This window comes from Ictalurus punctatus, chromosome 10 (genome assembly GCF_001660625.3).
Source record: "Ictalurus punctatus breed USDA103 chromosome 10, Coco_2.0, whole genome shotgun sequence".
NCBI classification, from domain to species: domain Eukaryota; kingdom Metazoa; phylum Chordata; class Actinopteri; order Siluriformes; family Ictaluridae; genus Ictalurus; species Ictalurus punctatus.
Window position 1 is genome coordinate 21,091,264 of NC_030425.2, and position 17,675 is coordinate 21,108,938.

At 37.2% G+C, this 17,675-nt stretch overlaps 1 protein-coding gene across 2 annotated transcripts in view; it reads left to right on the forward strand.

The window, feature by feature from the left end:
- lrrk1 (leucine-rich repeat kinase 1) overlaps positions 1–17,675 on the forward strand; it is a 125,836-nt gene that overhangs the window by 6,685 nt on the left and 101,476 nt on the right. For both annotated transcript variants that reach the window (XM_017478288.3, XM_017478287.3), the window contains one exon: positions 689–838. In XM_017478288.3, the coding sequence (XP_017333777.1) occupies positions 769–838 (70 nt within the window). In that variant the 5' untranslated portion in view covers positions 689–768. The remainder of the gene's footprint in view (positions 1–688; positions 839–17,675) is intronic.

Sequence of the window (17,675 nt, forward strand, 5' to 3'; positions counted from 1 at the left end):
GTAAATTGAAACTCAAGCGCAACTGGATTATGCAGAAAGACAATGATCCAAAGCCTAGGAGTAAATCTTAGTCCTAGAAGTAAGTGAAAGACTGATCTCATGTTATCGGAAGTGTTTGGTTGCAATTATTGCTGCTAATGTGGCACAAAAATATTTTAAGTTCAAGGCGGCGATTCATTTTTCACATTGGTGATAGGTTTTGGATAATTTTTTGCTTCAATAATTACAAAAAAAATAACTGTATTGTGTGTTTTCTCAGGTGGCTTTTGTTTTATGTTGTATTTCGTTTGAAGATCTAAAACTATTTAGTGTGGCATGCACAAAAACAGAAGTAATACCTTTTCACAGCACTGTATATATTATATAATGTGTAGAATTGATTACAAATTGGATAAGAATTTACTCCATATACATAATCTAAATATCATTTCATGTTAAAATAGATCTTGGGCCCACAGCATTATGCTTATTAGTTCAAATGATACGTTTGCATGTCTGACTGATTTGATTTGCATTGATCGTCCTTACTACTGCTTTGTTGACTCCTTATTTTATGCAAATAAGGAGTCAAGCAAGTATAATCTTTGGTCAGACAAAAACATGCATATAAAAAAGGCATTCAGTTTAGCTTCTTTCACATTCTACCTCGTAAATCATCTCTCTAATGTGTTTTTTTCTTTTCTTGCAGTGAAGGAGTAATTGATAGGGCTGTGTGGGGGGTCTTGTGATGGCGTAGTCGGACTGAGACTCTCGCGTTAGTTCTGTAACATGTACTGGAATGTTGGAGCCGTTGTGGATTCTGAAGACCAGCCCGCCTGCTGCGCTGCCGAGCAAGATGGTGAGTCTTTTTCTGAAATATGAATTGATATACTTTGGTTGTGGTCGTGTTGAGATTTTCCTCATGATGTAATGACTTACCCTGTGTGTAGAACTTTTAGTTTAAACTAACTCTAGAAATATTGATTATTCTCATTGGAATTGTTTTATATGTATAATGTGCAGAAGACATTTTTAGCATATAGCCTCTATATATTCTTTACACACACAGTATCTTAACGTGGATTAATATGCCTTGTCTTCCACAGCACAACACTACTGGTAACCATTAAATGTCATATCCAACATGGTGTCACTATATGGTCTCATAGTTATTACAATATTGTCTGTCAACACTTTATTTTGCGCACTGCAGAATCTGAGTAAGGATCAAGATTATCCTTCTTTGTTTTGTGAATCTGACCACGTTCTAGAGATCGTTCTTGCATATGAGGGCAGTTGGTCACAGCTAAAATACAGATGCATGAGAAAAACTGTTATGATACAACTACATTGTGTGATAGTGTGGGAGCGTAAAATCATTATAAGGCATCAACACAAAGAACTGTAGGTTTATTTCTTATTAATTTGTAGCATTAATCAGCAATTAGGTCAATCTGTCAGTTCTAGTGAAGGAGGTTGGTCTCTGTACCTGTCAGTCTTACTGAAGGAGGTCTGGCCTTTATCTGTCAGTTCCAGTGAAGGAGGTGTGGCCTCTGTGCCTGCCATTTCCACTGGCCTATGAGTCTGCACTCCCTCTCTGTTTTTTTATTTTGATTTATATAAATTTATCTGTTTGACACTGCTTTGAAAATGCATTGGGGCAGAATTGAATAACTGGCTGCTTTAAATTTTTTACACAATTTGAATTTGTAGAACATAAGCCATTTCAGGTGACCACAAGCATTTTAACATCTCCTTCTAAAGTTTTTTCTTATCTAGCAGTTTTGCAAATATATGATCACAGTGTATACATAAAAGGGCAGGGCTTCGATTTTTAAATATTTGCTTTTGCACTTTTAAATATTTGCTTTTGCCACTACAGTGAAACCGAGAACAAACGATAGAATAAATAAATGAGAAAAATAGACAAGTCCTCACACTTTAAATCATTGAGTATAAGTTTCCAATTGTCCAGATCAAGGCATCAAGCAGGAGTGATTAAAATTGACCTGGTTTTTCATTTCTTTACTTTTATGATGTGTGACATAATGTTCCTTACAAAATACCATATTAAGGTTACACTTCAGCATATCACACTCATGATTTTCTTGGCAATATTTTAAAATTAATTGTTGAACCTTTCAAGTAATCTGGTTAAAACCTGGTTTGCATTATTTGGACCAAAAATGACTTGTGTGTCTTGGGTCATGAAACTCATTTTCTCATGATTCATCCAACCCAGAGATCATACATCTGAGATCAGAAACTCAACATACAGCAAATAGTTAGGGATGCATTTACATATTTTAAGATGCATTTACATATTCTTTCTGTGATGTATAAGCCAAACATGATATTTGCACAGTCGTCTTATTTCCCCAAATATAGTCAATAAGACAAGACATTTGAGGTCCTACATTTGCTTTTTAAAAATTTTTATAGATATGCACAGGGCCTACAAGTATGGAAAGATGCTAAGAGTTATTTAACAATGTACATACAGCTAAATTATTATACTTGCCTCAAATGACATCACTGACACCATACCTAAAGACAGGAGTTACATTACAGAACCAAGATTCAAATTCAGGCAATAAGCAGCCTATAAAATAATGGCAGTGTGGATCTAATATGCTGGATGGCCCTAGGCTAGAGACTTTTTATGCAGTCAGTGTTAACAGTTGAATCCAGTGTGAGATTCCTACTTCCTGCCTTCCTGATGGAGTTTCAAGCAGGTTATAACACAGAGTTTTTCAAACATGTTTTCCCCACAATCCTGTACATAGTCTAGTGGTGCATCAGCAGCCGATGACAATTAAGAGTGCAAAAAGTAAATACAGGATAAATAAAAATAGCAAACAGGCAGTTGTGGCAGAAGATAAGATAAGACTTTATTAATCCCCAGATGGAGAATTTTGGGTGTCACAGCAGCAGCAAGACAGGTGAAGGAAAAATGGAGATAGTAAGGAGAAAAATACAGGAATATTTAAATACAGTGGATGTGTGTGTATATAAATATGTGTAAACATAAGCACAAACTATATATGAACAATATATACAACAGTCAACAATGTACAGTCACACTATACATATAGCCCATATACTTATTGCATATGTACAGTATACACAATACTATATACATATAGTAGCTATACGGTATAACCAGTATAGACATATAATAATACAAAGAAATACTGACATTAAAACAATATAAATATTACAGTACGGTACCCATGTTACAGGTGCATCTAAAAAAATTTGCATATCGTGGAAAGGTTCATTTATTTCTGCAATTTAATTCAACAAGTCCAGCCATGGCAAAGAACAGGGCGCTATCTACCATAGACTGATAGAATAGTTGCAGTAGCTTGCTGCTCACATCAAAGGACCTGCACCTCTAAGAAAAAACAGTCTGCTTTGTCCCTTCTCTAGAGCTTCAGTGTTTGACCACTGTCTGACCAGTCCAGTTTGTTGTTAATGTGCACTTCCTGGTACTTTTACAAGTCCACCATTTCTATTTTCTCGCCAAGATGGTAATAGGTGTTGCAAGCTTTCTGTTCCGGCGGAAGTCCACTATGAGTTCTTTGGTCTTGCAGATGTTGAGCTGAAGGTGGTTATCCTCAGACCATCTGACGAAGCTCTGCACCATGCCTTTGTACTCCTCCCCCTTATCTTCACTGATGCAGCCCACGATGGAGGAGTCATCAGAGATTTTCTTGAGGTGGCATGTTCCAGAGTTGAAGCGTGTGTATATGGCACATTGTCTCCTGCCATGAATGCTCACTTTTTTCTGTTTAGGAGAGCTTTAATGTCTTTGTTGATCCAAGGCTTGTTGTTTTGAAAAACAGCGGACCTTCTTTGTGGGTACAACGCTGTCCTCACAGAAATGTATGTAGTCTGTAATACAATGGGAGAGTCCTTCAGTGTCCTACGTGTGATCCTCTAGGAACAGGTCCCAGTCCATAGTCTGGAATCTGTCCTGCAGGGCCTTTTTGGTCTCACTGGACCACACCTTTACAGACTTGGTAGTGATGGGCTGCTGTCTGACTACAGGCTTGTACACTGGTACAAGACAGATCAGGTTGTGGTCTGATCTGCCTAGAGGGGGGAGGGCAGTGGAGCCCCCTTCAAATTGGCATACAGCTGGTCCAAGATTTTATTCTACTCCTTTGTTTTGGATTTTACATACTGTGTGAAATTTGTTAGGGTTTTAGAGAGGGGGACATAGTTGAAGTCCCCGTTAATTATCATGAGTGCGCTGGGGTGTTGTGTCTGTAGTTTCACAGTGGTGGAGTGGATGACGTCACAAGCATGCGGCCGCAACCAATGGTGGAATGTACAAGGTCACAGCAATGACTGTGTTTAAGGGGTTCAGCAACTTGGGTAGTGTGTGATCCTTACTCTCTTAAAATAGGAAGCTTAAATCTACAGCCTTTAAGACCGTCTGTTGTTGCTCGGTTGCAAACCTTAAATCTTCTCTATAGAACCCTACAACAGTGTGTTTCAGAGAGTGTTCCACATTCCCTTTAAGTGGCTAGGAACCCTTAATTATTTAAGCGGCTTTGGAGGAACCCCTTCTTATTAGGGGTATTAGTGTATGATTGATTGTTTTAGTCACCATAAAAATCTGCAAAAATCTGTCTACCCTAATTACTGGTTTATTATTTATAATTTGTTGTTATATATACTCAACAAAATATCAAATGCAAATTTCAGCCTTAAATGCTCCACCCATGGTCCAAACCTTTCTAGCTTTCATTAGAGGTCTGGCATGTGAGACTGTGCTGCTCCTTTTTTACACTACATGGATAAGTATATTGTACCAGTATGTCTAAAGCTCTGAGGGTATCATTCGAACTTAAAACGAACCCAAAAGCTCAGATTGTCAGTTTTTCACCGGATTTATGTGCAGGTCTAAGCAAGTCTGTTTCGTTTTTCTTAACAACCTGGTATCTAGTGAGGCAGCTGCTGGTTGACCAAACAGCTTATTGTGTGATGAAAGTCTCTGATTGCAGTCTGTGTGTGTATGTATGTGTGTGTGTGTGTGTGTGTGTGTGTGTGTGTGTGTGTGTGTGTGTGTGTGTGTGTGTGTATATATATACACATATCCCCCCACAACATTTCAACGGAATTCAAAAACGGTCTTTGATGAATTTGGTGAATTTGTTAGTGTGCTTAGGATCATTAGCCCGTTGAAAGGTCCACTTTCGGACAGACGGCCTCAATTATCTTCAAGCACACTTTGATATGATGCAGAATTTATAGTTGAATCAATGAATGGAAGCTGTCCAGTCCCTGAAGCAGTGAAGCAACCACAAACCACAACATTTACACCACCGTGCATCACAGTTGTTATGAGGTGCTTCTCCTGGTCAGCACCAAGCATGTCTGCTGTTACTGTGGTCAAACAACACTATCTCTGATTTGTCTGTCCAGAGCACATTATTCCAAAAGGCCTGGTCTTTGCCTATATGCTCACTTGCAAACTGTAGTCTTGCAAAGACTATTTCCTGGCACGCCTCCCATGTAGGTCAAAGGTGTGCAGTCTCTTTCTGATTACAGAAGCATTCACTTGCAAGCACCCTGCAGTTGCAAGACTTACTAGCAGATACTGTGATGAAATTTGCTGAATTTGTTAGGACTGCAGTCCTGGACAAAATTGGCTGCCATTTGAAATCTGTCATATTTGTGGATTATTTTCCTTACAGTAGAATTATGTATTTTAAATGATTTTTTAAATCCCTTGTGAGACTCATAGGCATCCAAAAACTTTTTTTTCTGAAGGCCATACAGAACTCTTTAGATCTTGACATGATGACACCACACACTTCAATGATAAAGGGAACACCAGACACTAGACATAAGAGGGTTATAATTAAGACAGGTTTCACCTGCAATCCCTAAGCAGATTCTAATCACTGGCACCCAAACTTGAATACCTGATTCTAATTTTATGGATTTGAAGGAGTGATTAAATGTAGTGGTGTACTTACTTTTTCCATGTGACTGATCAGTTTTTTGTTCATTTAAGTTGCGAAAATTATTACAAAATGTCAATTTTATGTCATTTGATAGTGTATCAACTTTATTAATAGTCACTGTTTCAAAGAGGATCAAATTTTTGCTTGTCCAAATATGTCAAAAAACCAACCATTTCCATGGAGTGTACTTATTTTTAACATGACACTAATATAATATATATTACACAAACACACACAAACACCCACTCAAACCAGAGAGCCTGCTTTTATGTCTGCTTTTAAGAGGAATTAAGTCTTCTATGAATTCTTGAACAAATTCAGTGTTCTTCACAGAATGTATATGCGTGAACGTGAAAAGAAAAAAACTTAAAGGAAATAGAAACTAGTCTAAAAATATCATTCACCGCACAACTGAAGTCTCAAAACTCTTTGCCCTGCCAGATAAGGCATTTATTACAGCAATTTCATGACTTACCAACTCAGTCACTCAGTCAAAAAGCAGTCTAGTGGAAGCACTGAGTCCATGTCCCGAAAAATGGTCCCAAAGTCAGCAAACCATTCCAGTGTGTATAACCAGATTAAATCAAAGCAACTAGATTTCTGGTTTACATTTCCAGCACTCATCAGATGCACTTATCCAGAGCAACTTACAGAATTGAAAGTCATAGTTATCTCATTAGTACAGCTGAGCAGTTGAAAGTTAAGGGCTTTGCTCAAAGGCCCAACACTGACAGTTTGGCAGTGCTGGGTTTTGAACTCTCAATTTTCTGATCAGTAGTCCAATGCCTTATCCAAAGGTTTAACTGTGATGACATGTTCTGGCTGAACATGTTTAATCACCATTGGACTGAATGGTACAACAGTTGGCTAAAAATAGCTTGATATGTTTAAAGAAAACCTCCACTCTGAAATACATTAAATACCTTTATATAGAAATATTTATTTAGTGACTCATGCTAATTTGTTGGCTGGTGCTGTATTTTTGTTATTCTTTTAAGAAATTATTGGTTGTTCTACTTCTAAACCATAGAAGTAGTGGAGACAGCAAACACTGGATTCCGAGTTCCAGAATACAATTTAGCTATATTTAGTCATTATATTTACAGTAAGACCATTCAAGATGATTATACAAACTCTTTGTTATCGACGAGAGTAACAAGCATGGCGTTGTTCATAGTGAGCAGGAGGACACACATCATGCATGGTAGATCAAGGCCTCGGAAAATCCGCTACTGGGGGGGAAAAGGAAAAACGAAAAAGCTCCGGTGAAAAGCAGCAGCCAAAACACTTACAAGCGTACAAGTGGCAACGGAGCACTGCTGCATCACTCTGCATCAGCTGCATTAGTTAGAGATGAAGCAAGGGTTAAAACCCACTGACGCTACCATCAGACGCCAGTGAAGATTATTAAGATTATTATGCAGGTCATTGAGGGTGGATTTGTTTTTCTTTTTAGTGAACTATAACCATGGTAGCTAATAAATAGGCAGCTTAGTACAGTATATAGACAAACCTTTTTCTATTACTTTAGACTGCTTATTTTTTTGATATGCCACTGTAGTGACAGCCACGAGCAATAGCTTCTTTTTTTTTTTTTTTTTTAAGAAAAACTCAAGATTTAATTTATTGTAAAGATTTAATCAAAGAAATCTTGTACTAGAATACTAATCACATGAAAAGTTCTTCTGTGAGACATCTCACTATTCAGTTTAATTAAAAAGCTTTAAAACGTTTAACCAAAAACTTTAAAATAAATCATATATTTGTAGCTTAGGAAATAGCTGCTAGAACAGCAGAAAACAGTGGAATTGTTTTCAAAGGGGAGTTAAACAGCACGTGTATGGCCTCATTTATCATTTATCCCCATGTTCTGTAGTTCATTGTTTATAATTTACACAACAAAAATGACAATTTCTCCAAACATTGGATGTTTAATGGTCTTAAAGACAGTCTTGATTTTGCTCCGTGCTATAGTGAAATATAAAAATAATAATAATAAGAAGGAGAATGATTTTACTGGCACCACACTTTGGCAAGAAAGTAAACACACTCCCTGGTAATGAGGTCATGGAAGAGGTTTAATGTTAGCAGTAAAAGTGTGGCTAATGTAAATTGTTACTGTTTTAAAATAAAAGTTAATTATCAAATTGTTCAGTTTATAAAATATTCATTGTAGCCATAGAGAGAAATAGCCAAAATGTTGCCTAAATGACCTAGCAATCTGAGGTTTGAGCAAACTCTGTCTGCCAGCTCATAGAATTAAAATTATGCACTTTTCAGAAGAAAATTGGGACCATACAGGTCTTTGGGTCTGCACTAATATTTGTGCAACATAGACAAATCCATTTGCCATATTATATCATGTGAAGGTCATTTGTGTGCCAGAAACTGATGAATGGTTCGTGGGTTTTTTCTTTTTGTTAAGCTTTATACTGAAACCAGAGCAAACATCTGTGCAGTGGTTATGGTTCGAGGAACCTCAACGTCTGCTACTTATAGAAGAAAGAAGTGAAACATAGCACAGCTTCAAATAGGTGTTGATAAGCATCTACTCTATGAGTGCTTTAGCTATGGGGAATATATAATAAATTATATCGTGCACCACATAAGTATTCACCCTCTTGATCTTTTCCACATTTTGTAGTGTAACTATCTGGAACTACAATGGACTTAGTTGGGATTGTTACCATTTCATTTACACAACATGTATAACATTTGATAATATTTTTATTGTGACACAAAGGTTATTATAAACAAAAAAGTAGACATTTGTTGGTTGCAGAATATCCACACCCCTTGGACAATAATTGGTAGAACCATCTCTGGCTGCTATTACAGCTGCAAGTCTTCTGGGGTTTGTCTCTGTCAGTTTGGCACATCTACAGTTGCAATCAAAATGATTCAACCCCCACTGCAAATCAGGTTTATTGTCCAAATTTATAGACTTTAAGCTGTTTGCAATGAACAAATCAAACAACAGCTATTTAAATAGTTGAACACAGTGAATGTTTCAAGTTGTTTCCCCAAATTCAACTGAAAATGCAACTTATAATTACTTCCCCAGTCTCACAATTATTCAGGCCCCTGAATAGAATCAAACACAACACAAATATGTAAAACAGGTCACTTGATGTAACTAATCAAGGCCTTCATTAGTTGCACCAGGTGTGCTTGAGCTGGAACACATGAAATACCTGAACTGGATAGGGGTTTGTTGAGTGTACATTACCTGGACCGGGCATAAAAAGGAAGCTATCAACTGGTATGAGTTGCTTAAAAGATTTAGTTTAATTCTTGCTTATTGTCATTATATGCTGTATTTGCGTGCTTGCAGTGTACATTCTGTCGTTTATTATAAAGGAAGTGACGTATTAGTAACGAGACCACGTAGCTCCTCACTCGCAGTGTAGACGCGGTGATAAACAGTGTAGCGCCGGTAAGATCTGTAATGTCAAATTATAAAACGGTATGATCAAAGTAAACACATGTAAAATAATATGTCTACAGGCAGGGAGTAACAGAAACCACAAGGTGCAGTGAAAGTAATTTAGGACTGTAGTTTAATTATCAATGTTTTTTTGTCCATCCATTAAAATAATGCATAAACACTTATGTCCAATGAGGTTAGTCACATAAAATTTTCACCAGACATCAGTATTAACTCAAGAAATCCGGAAATATAAAGAATTCACAACATTAAAGTCCATGAATGAAGTTATGTGTAATAAAGTGGAATGACACAGGAAAAAAGTATTGAACACGCTAAGAAAAAGCAGTTCTCCAAGGCAAGGTAAGGCAAAGAACCAGGTGAAATCTGTAAGTAGTTGGACAGTAATTATACCTCCTATCAGTGCAAATTAATATCAGCTGGGTTAGTAAACTGATGGTCTATAAAAAGGCTTTTCGTTACCAAGGTGTCACACAAGAAACATCACATGATGGAGTAAAAGCAAAGAGCTCTCACAAGACCTTCCCAACCTTATTGCTGCTAAACATATTGATGAAATCAGGTGTGAAGTATGAGATTGTCAATGCACAGAGCGACCAGTACTTCATGCAGCTCCTTTAATGTTTAAGTTCTCTTGGCAGCCACCCTGATAAGTTTTCTTCTTGTCCTTTCATCAATTTTGGAGGGATGTCTTGTTCTTTGTAATGTCACTGTGGTGCCCCATTTTCTCCACTTGTTGAAGGCCATCATCATGGTGTTTTGTGGTATATCTGTTGTTGTAGAAATTCTTTTGTATCAATACGTTTTGACAGTGAGATCCCATACATGCTTTGTAAGCTCTGTGGTTGAATGATTTCATTGATGACGGGTGTATGATGATAACTTCTGAACATGAGTTTGAATGTGACTGGTTAATTTGTGCAGTCGCATGCCATATAATAAAATAGTGTGCACATTTATGCACATTTTCTTCTTCCTTTTTTTGTCCCCAAAAAATGTTTTTGTCTTTCACTTGAATTCTGTTGGTTGCTATATCACATTAAAGGTGGAAGATGATCCGACATGATTTATCTTTTTACATCAACCCCTCCTCTCGCAATTTTAACAGGGGTGTGTAGGCTTTTTATATACACTGTATATAAAATATTTATCCCCTTTTAACTTTGTATTGCTTTATTATTTTACAGTATTAAATCGTATTGGACTTTGGGGGAAAAACAAATCTCTACATAGTGATTTACATCTATTGATATATTTAATCACGACATAATTGATTGCATAACTGCTGGCAATTCAAAGTGTATGGATTTGAGTGTGATAGACACTTTAAATAGACACTTGCATGCAGTTCCAATCGAATCAAGGTTGTCAGTGATTTGGCTATCTCAGCATCAGCCATAAACGTGCCGCTATTCTCCACAGCACTGCTCCTGTGTTTGTTTGTATGAGTATGAGAGTGTGTGTGTGTGTGTTCTGTCACGTCGGTGCACATGTACCAATCCTGTCATGTATCCACCATGTTTTTGTGACTGTGCACCCACACAGTCTTGCATGATGTGTAAAATCATGCTGATGTAGTTCTGTGTGGAGGAAGGGTGAGGGAATATGGAATCTGTAGTCATCTAGGGAGGGACAGCAGGACTCCTCTTCCCCGGAACAGCCCACTGGGAGAACTAAAGGGAGGGTTGGATTTCACTGCCTAATGGGAGGGGGTGAAGGGATAGCGGTGGTGGCTAACCTTGCCATTAAGGACAGGGAGGAGGGAAGACAGGGAAAGAGAAACCGAGATCGGTAGCATACTGTCACGCTGCCAGATTCAAGGTAACGCTACTACAACCAGGAGACGTGAAGCCACGTCAAGCAGGCTAGGATGCTGTCCATGTCCCATGGATGTTACGGATAAGGAAGCAGATGTTGGACGCTCTCCCAAAGCATGAGAAGGTATGTTTGAGCCGCTGAATCCACGCGAAGGCGAAAAGAGATGGAGTGAGAAATGGGGTCAGGTTACATACTGCATTGAATGGCTGCACTCCAATAAACTCAGGGCTTGGGGTTTAGATGTTCAGAGGATGGCTGTGATCAAATTGTACTCTCCAAGGTCTCCATAACTCTCTTGGTGTAAAGTTTAAACATTATGGAACCCATGAAATAAAGAGATGTGATTGGATTAAAATAGTTTATAACCCAGTGCTGCTGAATTCTCAAATCTAATTGGTAAGGAAGTATTGATTAATTTTCTTTAACAGCATCTCTGACGAAGTTGGCTGCAGGTCAAATTACAGATTTATATTACCACTCGTTCTATTTTCTGTAGGAACCGCTAATTAGCAGGAAGTTGTATGGCAGATGCGCTCCATGATCTAAGGCTAATAATAATTTTTCAAAACATGCTGTTGTATATCAAAGAAGTACATGGAAGCATTGATGTGATGAAGTTTTCTGAAAGGAAATGTTTAGGGACGGAGTCTACAGTATCAGCACTTTGAAGTGGTCAGAGACTGAGGAGAAGAGAATGACTGTTTATACCTGTTATAACGTCAGTAACAGGAACAACTTGCTTCACTAATGTTCAAGACCATTACAAGTACTGTAACTATAACTATATGGAGGAAATGTTATGGTTTGGGGTTGCTTTGCTGCCTCAGGGACTGGACAGCTTGCATTCATTGATTCAACTATGAATTCTGCATCATATCAAAGAGAGCTTGAAGATAATGTGAGGCCATCTGTCCATAGTTGAAGTGGACCTTTTCAACTGGATAATGATCCTAAGCATACTAACAAATCCACCAAGGAATGGCTCAAAAATAAGAAATGGAGGGTTATGGAATGACTTAGTGAAAGCCCGGATTTGAATCCCATTGAAATGTTGTGGGGGGATTTGAAACGGCAGTACATAAAAGAAAACCCTCAAACATCTTAGAACAGAAAAAATATTGTATGGAAGAGGGGTCCAAATCCAGCTAGCCTGGTGGACAATTATATGCCTACAAGAAGTTATTTCTGCTAAAGGGAGCAATACTAGCTTCTGAGACCAATGATGTACTTACTTTTCCCACAGAAGAATATTACATCTATTGATATTTCAGTTGAATAAATGATTGAAAAAGATTATTATTTTTTCCTTGGGGTTTTATCATGTAATATTTTGACAATTTTCAATATTACATCTACACAAATAATGTACAAATTATTGAACAACTTCATTCTGAATAATGGTGTAAAATAAATTAGCTATTAATTGCAGATCAATCAGAAATCAAAAAGTAATTGCATATTCAATTGTGTCTCTAAATATATTAATATAAGTTCAACTATACATATAAGAACAAAATTCAGTAGAAATATCTAGTCATGTCACCTGGAAATATCCTCCTTTATGCCCCTTATGCCAAAGTCCAGTATCTTTGAGGCATATTTTAATGGACTGTTGATGGTTTCAACTCCTCTAGGACTCCTCTTTATTTTTAAAAATTTTTTGTGATTCATATGAAAAGATTTTGAATGAAGTAAAGCCAGATTTAGTTTTAGGGCTATTTATTTATTTATTTATTTATCAAAGATAGACTTTTAAAACTTTTAGTAAATGTAGCTTCTTTTTTTTGCTACTTTTAAACCTGTTTCTTGCCATGAAATAGCCATGGTAGCTGGCATGGCATTAAATTAATAAACAAACATCACATCGATCTGAGCTGAAATACCTACAGTCTTGTTACAGTGGTACAGATCATGTGAGTTGGATATAGTAATAAGATTTCTTAGACACACCAAATGATGTTTAATGTGATTTCGGCTGCTTTGATCTAGGACATGGACAGAAGCTGTTGTGCTTCTAGGATAATTTTCTTTGTCAGGTAGAACTGAACATTTTGTTTTGATATGTATGCTTGGACAGTTCTTTTTAAGCTGATGTATTTTTGTTGAATAAATATAAACCAGAGTTGGTGTACAGTGTGGCCAGAGATGAGCTATGAGAAATGAGAGAGGTGTACCACAGAGAGCAATGTCTTGACATTTTAGCACTTAGTCATTGTTGGAGGTGCATTTACTTTCATAATGATACACTCTGCTGCCCATGTGGCTGCTCTAGTTTAATAACAGGAGAAAGAAAAAACCTTACTCAGTACTGGTTTTTTGCAAAAACAAATTTGGTATGTAGTGTATATTTAAACATAATGCTCTTCACGTGGAATGAAACACCTCGAGGCTGTAACTATACTGTACTGTACTATGCTACTCGATCTGAATCCCAACATCTGCAGCACCACATATCAACTGATATTTTGATATCAACATTGTTGATAATCGATTTTGATAATTTTCCTATAACAGCATGTCCCGAACTGTTTTTATTCCTCTTATACCATAGCATTTTGCCAACAATTCCAATTTTTTAAAATTAAACTATGGTATGTTATACCTTTTATCTACTTCATTATATTCAATGTTGTGGAATGTCTACATAAGTTACTTTCTGTTATCACTTATGTTATAACAGTGAAAAACGGTAGCCTCTACTACTACTAACTAGCCTCTCTTTTTTTTCTCTTCTCTCTCTCTCTTCGCTCCCCCCGACCCTGAAGACTTTCTCTCACCTTTAAGCGTGAAGTTACAGTATTACTATTACAGTCATAACAGTATGACTGTTACCTCTGAGTGCTGACACTGGAGACTCCTTCCATAAATGCTAAATAAACATCTTCATAGAAAACATTACCTTGTCAACAATTACACACTTAATAAAAAAATCTGTTTCAATACACACTCACACACATATATATATATATATATATATATATATACGTATGTGTGTGTATGTGTATATATATATATATATATATATATATATAAATGATAACATATTACAATGAGCACATTAATATACACCTGTGGTTTGACATGCAGAGAGCACATGTGGCTGCTGTTACAAAAAATGAATCAGTACCTTCTGACCAATCAGAATTCAACAGTACTATGGAATAAATATTAATTCCATACATCAAGCCTATTTTTGAGTCACACAGATTTACCTCCATTGCATTATTCAGCGGAAATACACTTTTCAGTGATCTCTTAGATTGTTCACGGATTACACGTGCAATACTGTGGCATACTGAGTGGCTTAGTGTTTGACACCGAAGCTCTCTGTATGAGTCACAGTGAATGAACTCCAATTAGCAGGAACATAATGGATGTAAGTTGGTCAGATAATTTAGGGAAGTTAGTGTGATAATGTTTGCCTGCATCTATTACCCAAGCTGTCTCAGTTTTGCTTCTTACTGCATACTGGCTTGGATAATGTAAGAGCAAGAAAGCTGATTCTGAATTTTCAGTTGTCCTTTATGCACCGTGTGAATCCTTTAGGACTTGAGGGTTGGCGCAGCAGCGAGAACAAAAGGCAGCACATTGTATTGACACAGGCCGCGACTAGTCTAATGGTTACTCTCCCACAGGCTTTCTCCAGCCAGCCGACTTCAGCATGCTTAATTATTCATATCAGCCCCTTTGTTTTGCAATCACACACACAGAGAGGACCTTTAACCCAAGGATCTGGAAAGCTGCCTTGATTATAATGTATAATCAGTCTTTGAGATTATTTACTGCACCGTTTAGTTGTTTGCTTGCTCGGTTCTCAGTTCAAACTGCCCAGAGAAAGTTGCTCAAGCAAACTACATCTACATCTGTGTCATAGCTAGGTGGTTAATGGCACCAGAAATACCATGAAACCAGCAATTTAGCTACCGATGTGTTTTTGGGAGAAACAAGGAGAAGCTTTATGTGAAGCACATATATACAGTAAAGAAAGTCAGCATTATACCCCAGACCTGGAGCTGTGGGGCAGCAATGCTACTCACCGCACCGCCATGCAGCCCGTATCACTTCGCCTTTCTACACTGTTAAAAACTTGTAGATGGTAAGATGGTATGCGGATTGTACAAAGTACTTAAACTGATCTCACTGTATTAGGCAGCACTACGGTCAGATAGCACTTTGGTGCATTGTAGACATTAGGTGTGGAAAAAAATCGTACAATCCATATGAACATTTTAGGTGTGTCACGATATCTGCTTAAACCATTTTCGCAGAGGACTGCGGTTATTGTCAGTTACTTAGTAAGGGAAGGGTAAGTGCTTGAATATTGATTAAAGCAGATTGTGAAGAAGATCGCTCTTAGCCTTCAGTAATTTATTAAAAATCATTTCTAAATCAGAGGTTTTTCAGATTAAATTGTTAAATTCTTTAAATGAAGGTCTAAGGTTAAGAGTTGTTCTGCTCTCCAGACCTGCCTGATTCATGACGATTCCCTGCTTCTGGTTGGAGTTTGTAGCACTTGGAAATCACTTGCTGTTGCTGACGATGGCCCCACATAGACAGCCTAAAGATACATGAGATTACTGTGGATGGTGCCACTTAAAAACCACGAAGATGGCCAGGATTAGAATTACTATGATCGCTTTAGGACTGCAATTACCACAAACAGTTTTGCACTCAAGTCTCCCATCAGTGAACAACAAAACAGACTTCATATGAAAATTATAATGAATTTCGTGGTTACACAAGTGCACTTTTTAACCATGGAGTTCACGGTTATAGAAGGGATTTATTTATAATTGCACTAATGTTGTGATCCAGATGAGGATGGGTTCCTTTGAGTCTGGTTCCTCTCAAGGTTTCTTCCTCATATCGTCTCAGGGAGTTTATCCTTGCCACCGTCGCCTCTGGATTGCTCATTATGGATAAATTTATACATTTAAAATCTATGTCCTGATATTATATATTTCTGTAAAGCTGCTTTGTGACTATGTCCATTGTTAAAAGTGCTATACCAAAAAATTGAATTGAAGGTCTTAACTCAGTCGGAGATTAAACATATTAGATTTTTTTTGATGACTCCAGTGCTTTTTAAAAAAATCTAATGTGTTACTGTATATGGTTCTCTTTCGCATGCAAAAGAGTTCTTGCATTTTGCATCAAGTCTGGTTAACACAGAAGCATAGAGGACATTTTGGCCTCATTCACACCTGACGTTAGCATGTTTCCTGAGTGACCACGAGATGTATAGCAGTTCACACCCGGCATTATGAATGTGTCCACTTGTGATCGGGTTTCATACTTCGGTTCCCGCTGGAGAAAAGGCTGTCCGGTACATTTATTACGTCATCCTTTGGCTGGATTTGTTTCAAGCAAAAATGTCCTCCAAATCATATTTCATTTCCATTTATGACATTTGGCAGACGTCATTATCTAGAGCAACTTACAGAAGCGCTTCTGTGCTCTCTATTAATAAATATATCCTGATAATGGTTCACAAGGTCACAGACTAAGAGTATTATCAGTGTAAAACTCTGTTGGGGAGGCAATATAGTAAGAAAAGAACACAGGCAACACAATTATTTAAAATGAAAATTCCAATTAAGCGCTAATTTAAGTACTTCAGGAAGAGGTAGGTGTATAGACATTGTACATTTCATGTACCTGTATGCACTGTACAAAGTACAACCAAGTCATTTTGCTCAATTATGTTTACTACTTCTTAAGTTTGAGATGTAAATAGGCAGAAAACCTTATTTTTTGGTCATTTTTGGCTGGTTTGCAGGATTCTGCCATGGCAACATCTGATGGGTTTTCCCAGGCTGCCTCATATTCAACATGTAAAAGACTCATTTAACACAAGCAGTTTGTTTTCTGTTGATTATAAATTTGTTTAAAAGTACAATAATCTGTTTTGTTCCAAGATTGGCTCAATAGTTTGTAATAAATTATTGCAATTCAATTTATTACAGAGAATAATTTGGATTATTGTATTAGCTAATAGACTGTGTTTATACATCCATCACCTTTCATCCCAGTGCTGAAAACTGAAACTAAAATTAGAGAATTGATCCTGAGTTTTACAACCGAGGCCAGACATATTGATTATAATCAGCTAAGAAGCAGTGTTGTTGTCTCCTATCATCAGCTCCATGGGTGTGCGTACATGCCAGGGAAAACACTTGGCATGAATATTATGTGTATGTTGTTTATCCCATCATTTACGTTTCTTACATTGAAAGCTAAAAATATGTGTCTGTCTGCCTCTCCTCCCACGCTGATTTACTGTATAATTTATATATATATGTATATAAAATAGCTATATAATCTCTCAGTTACCTTTAAAAAGCTGGACATATATTTAAACACTTTTCTCTGCTGATGTGGAGTGTGAATTCTTAATGAGGCTGACCTGATTTTCTACCGCTTCTTTCCCAGAGCTGTGTGCCTGTTTT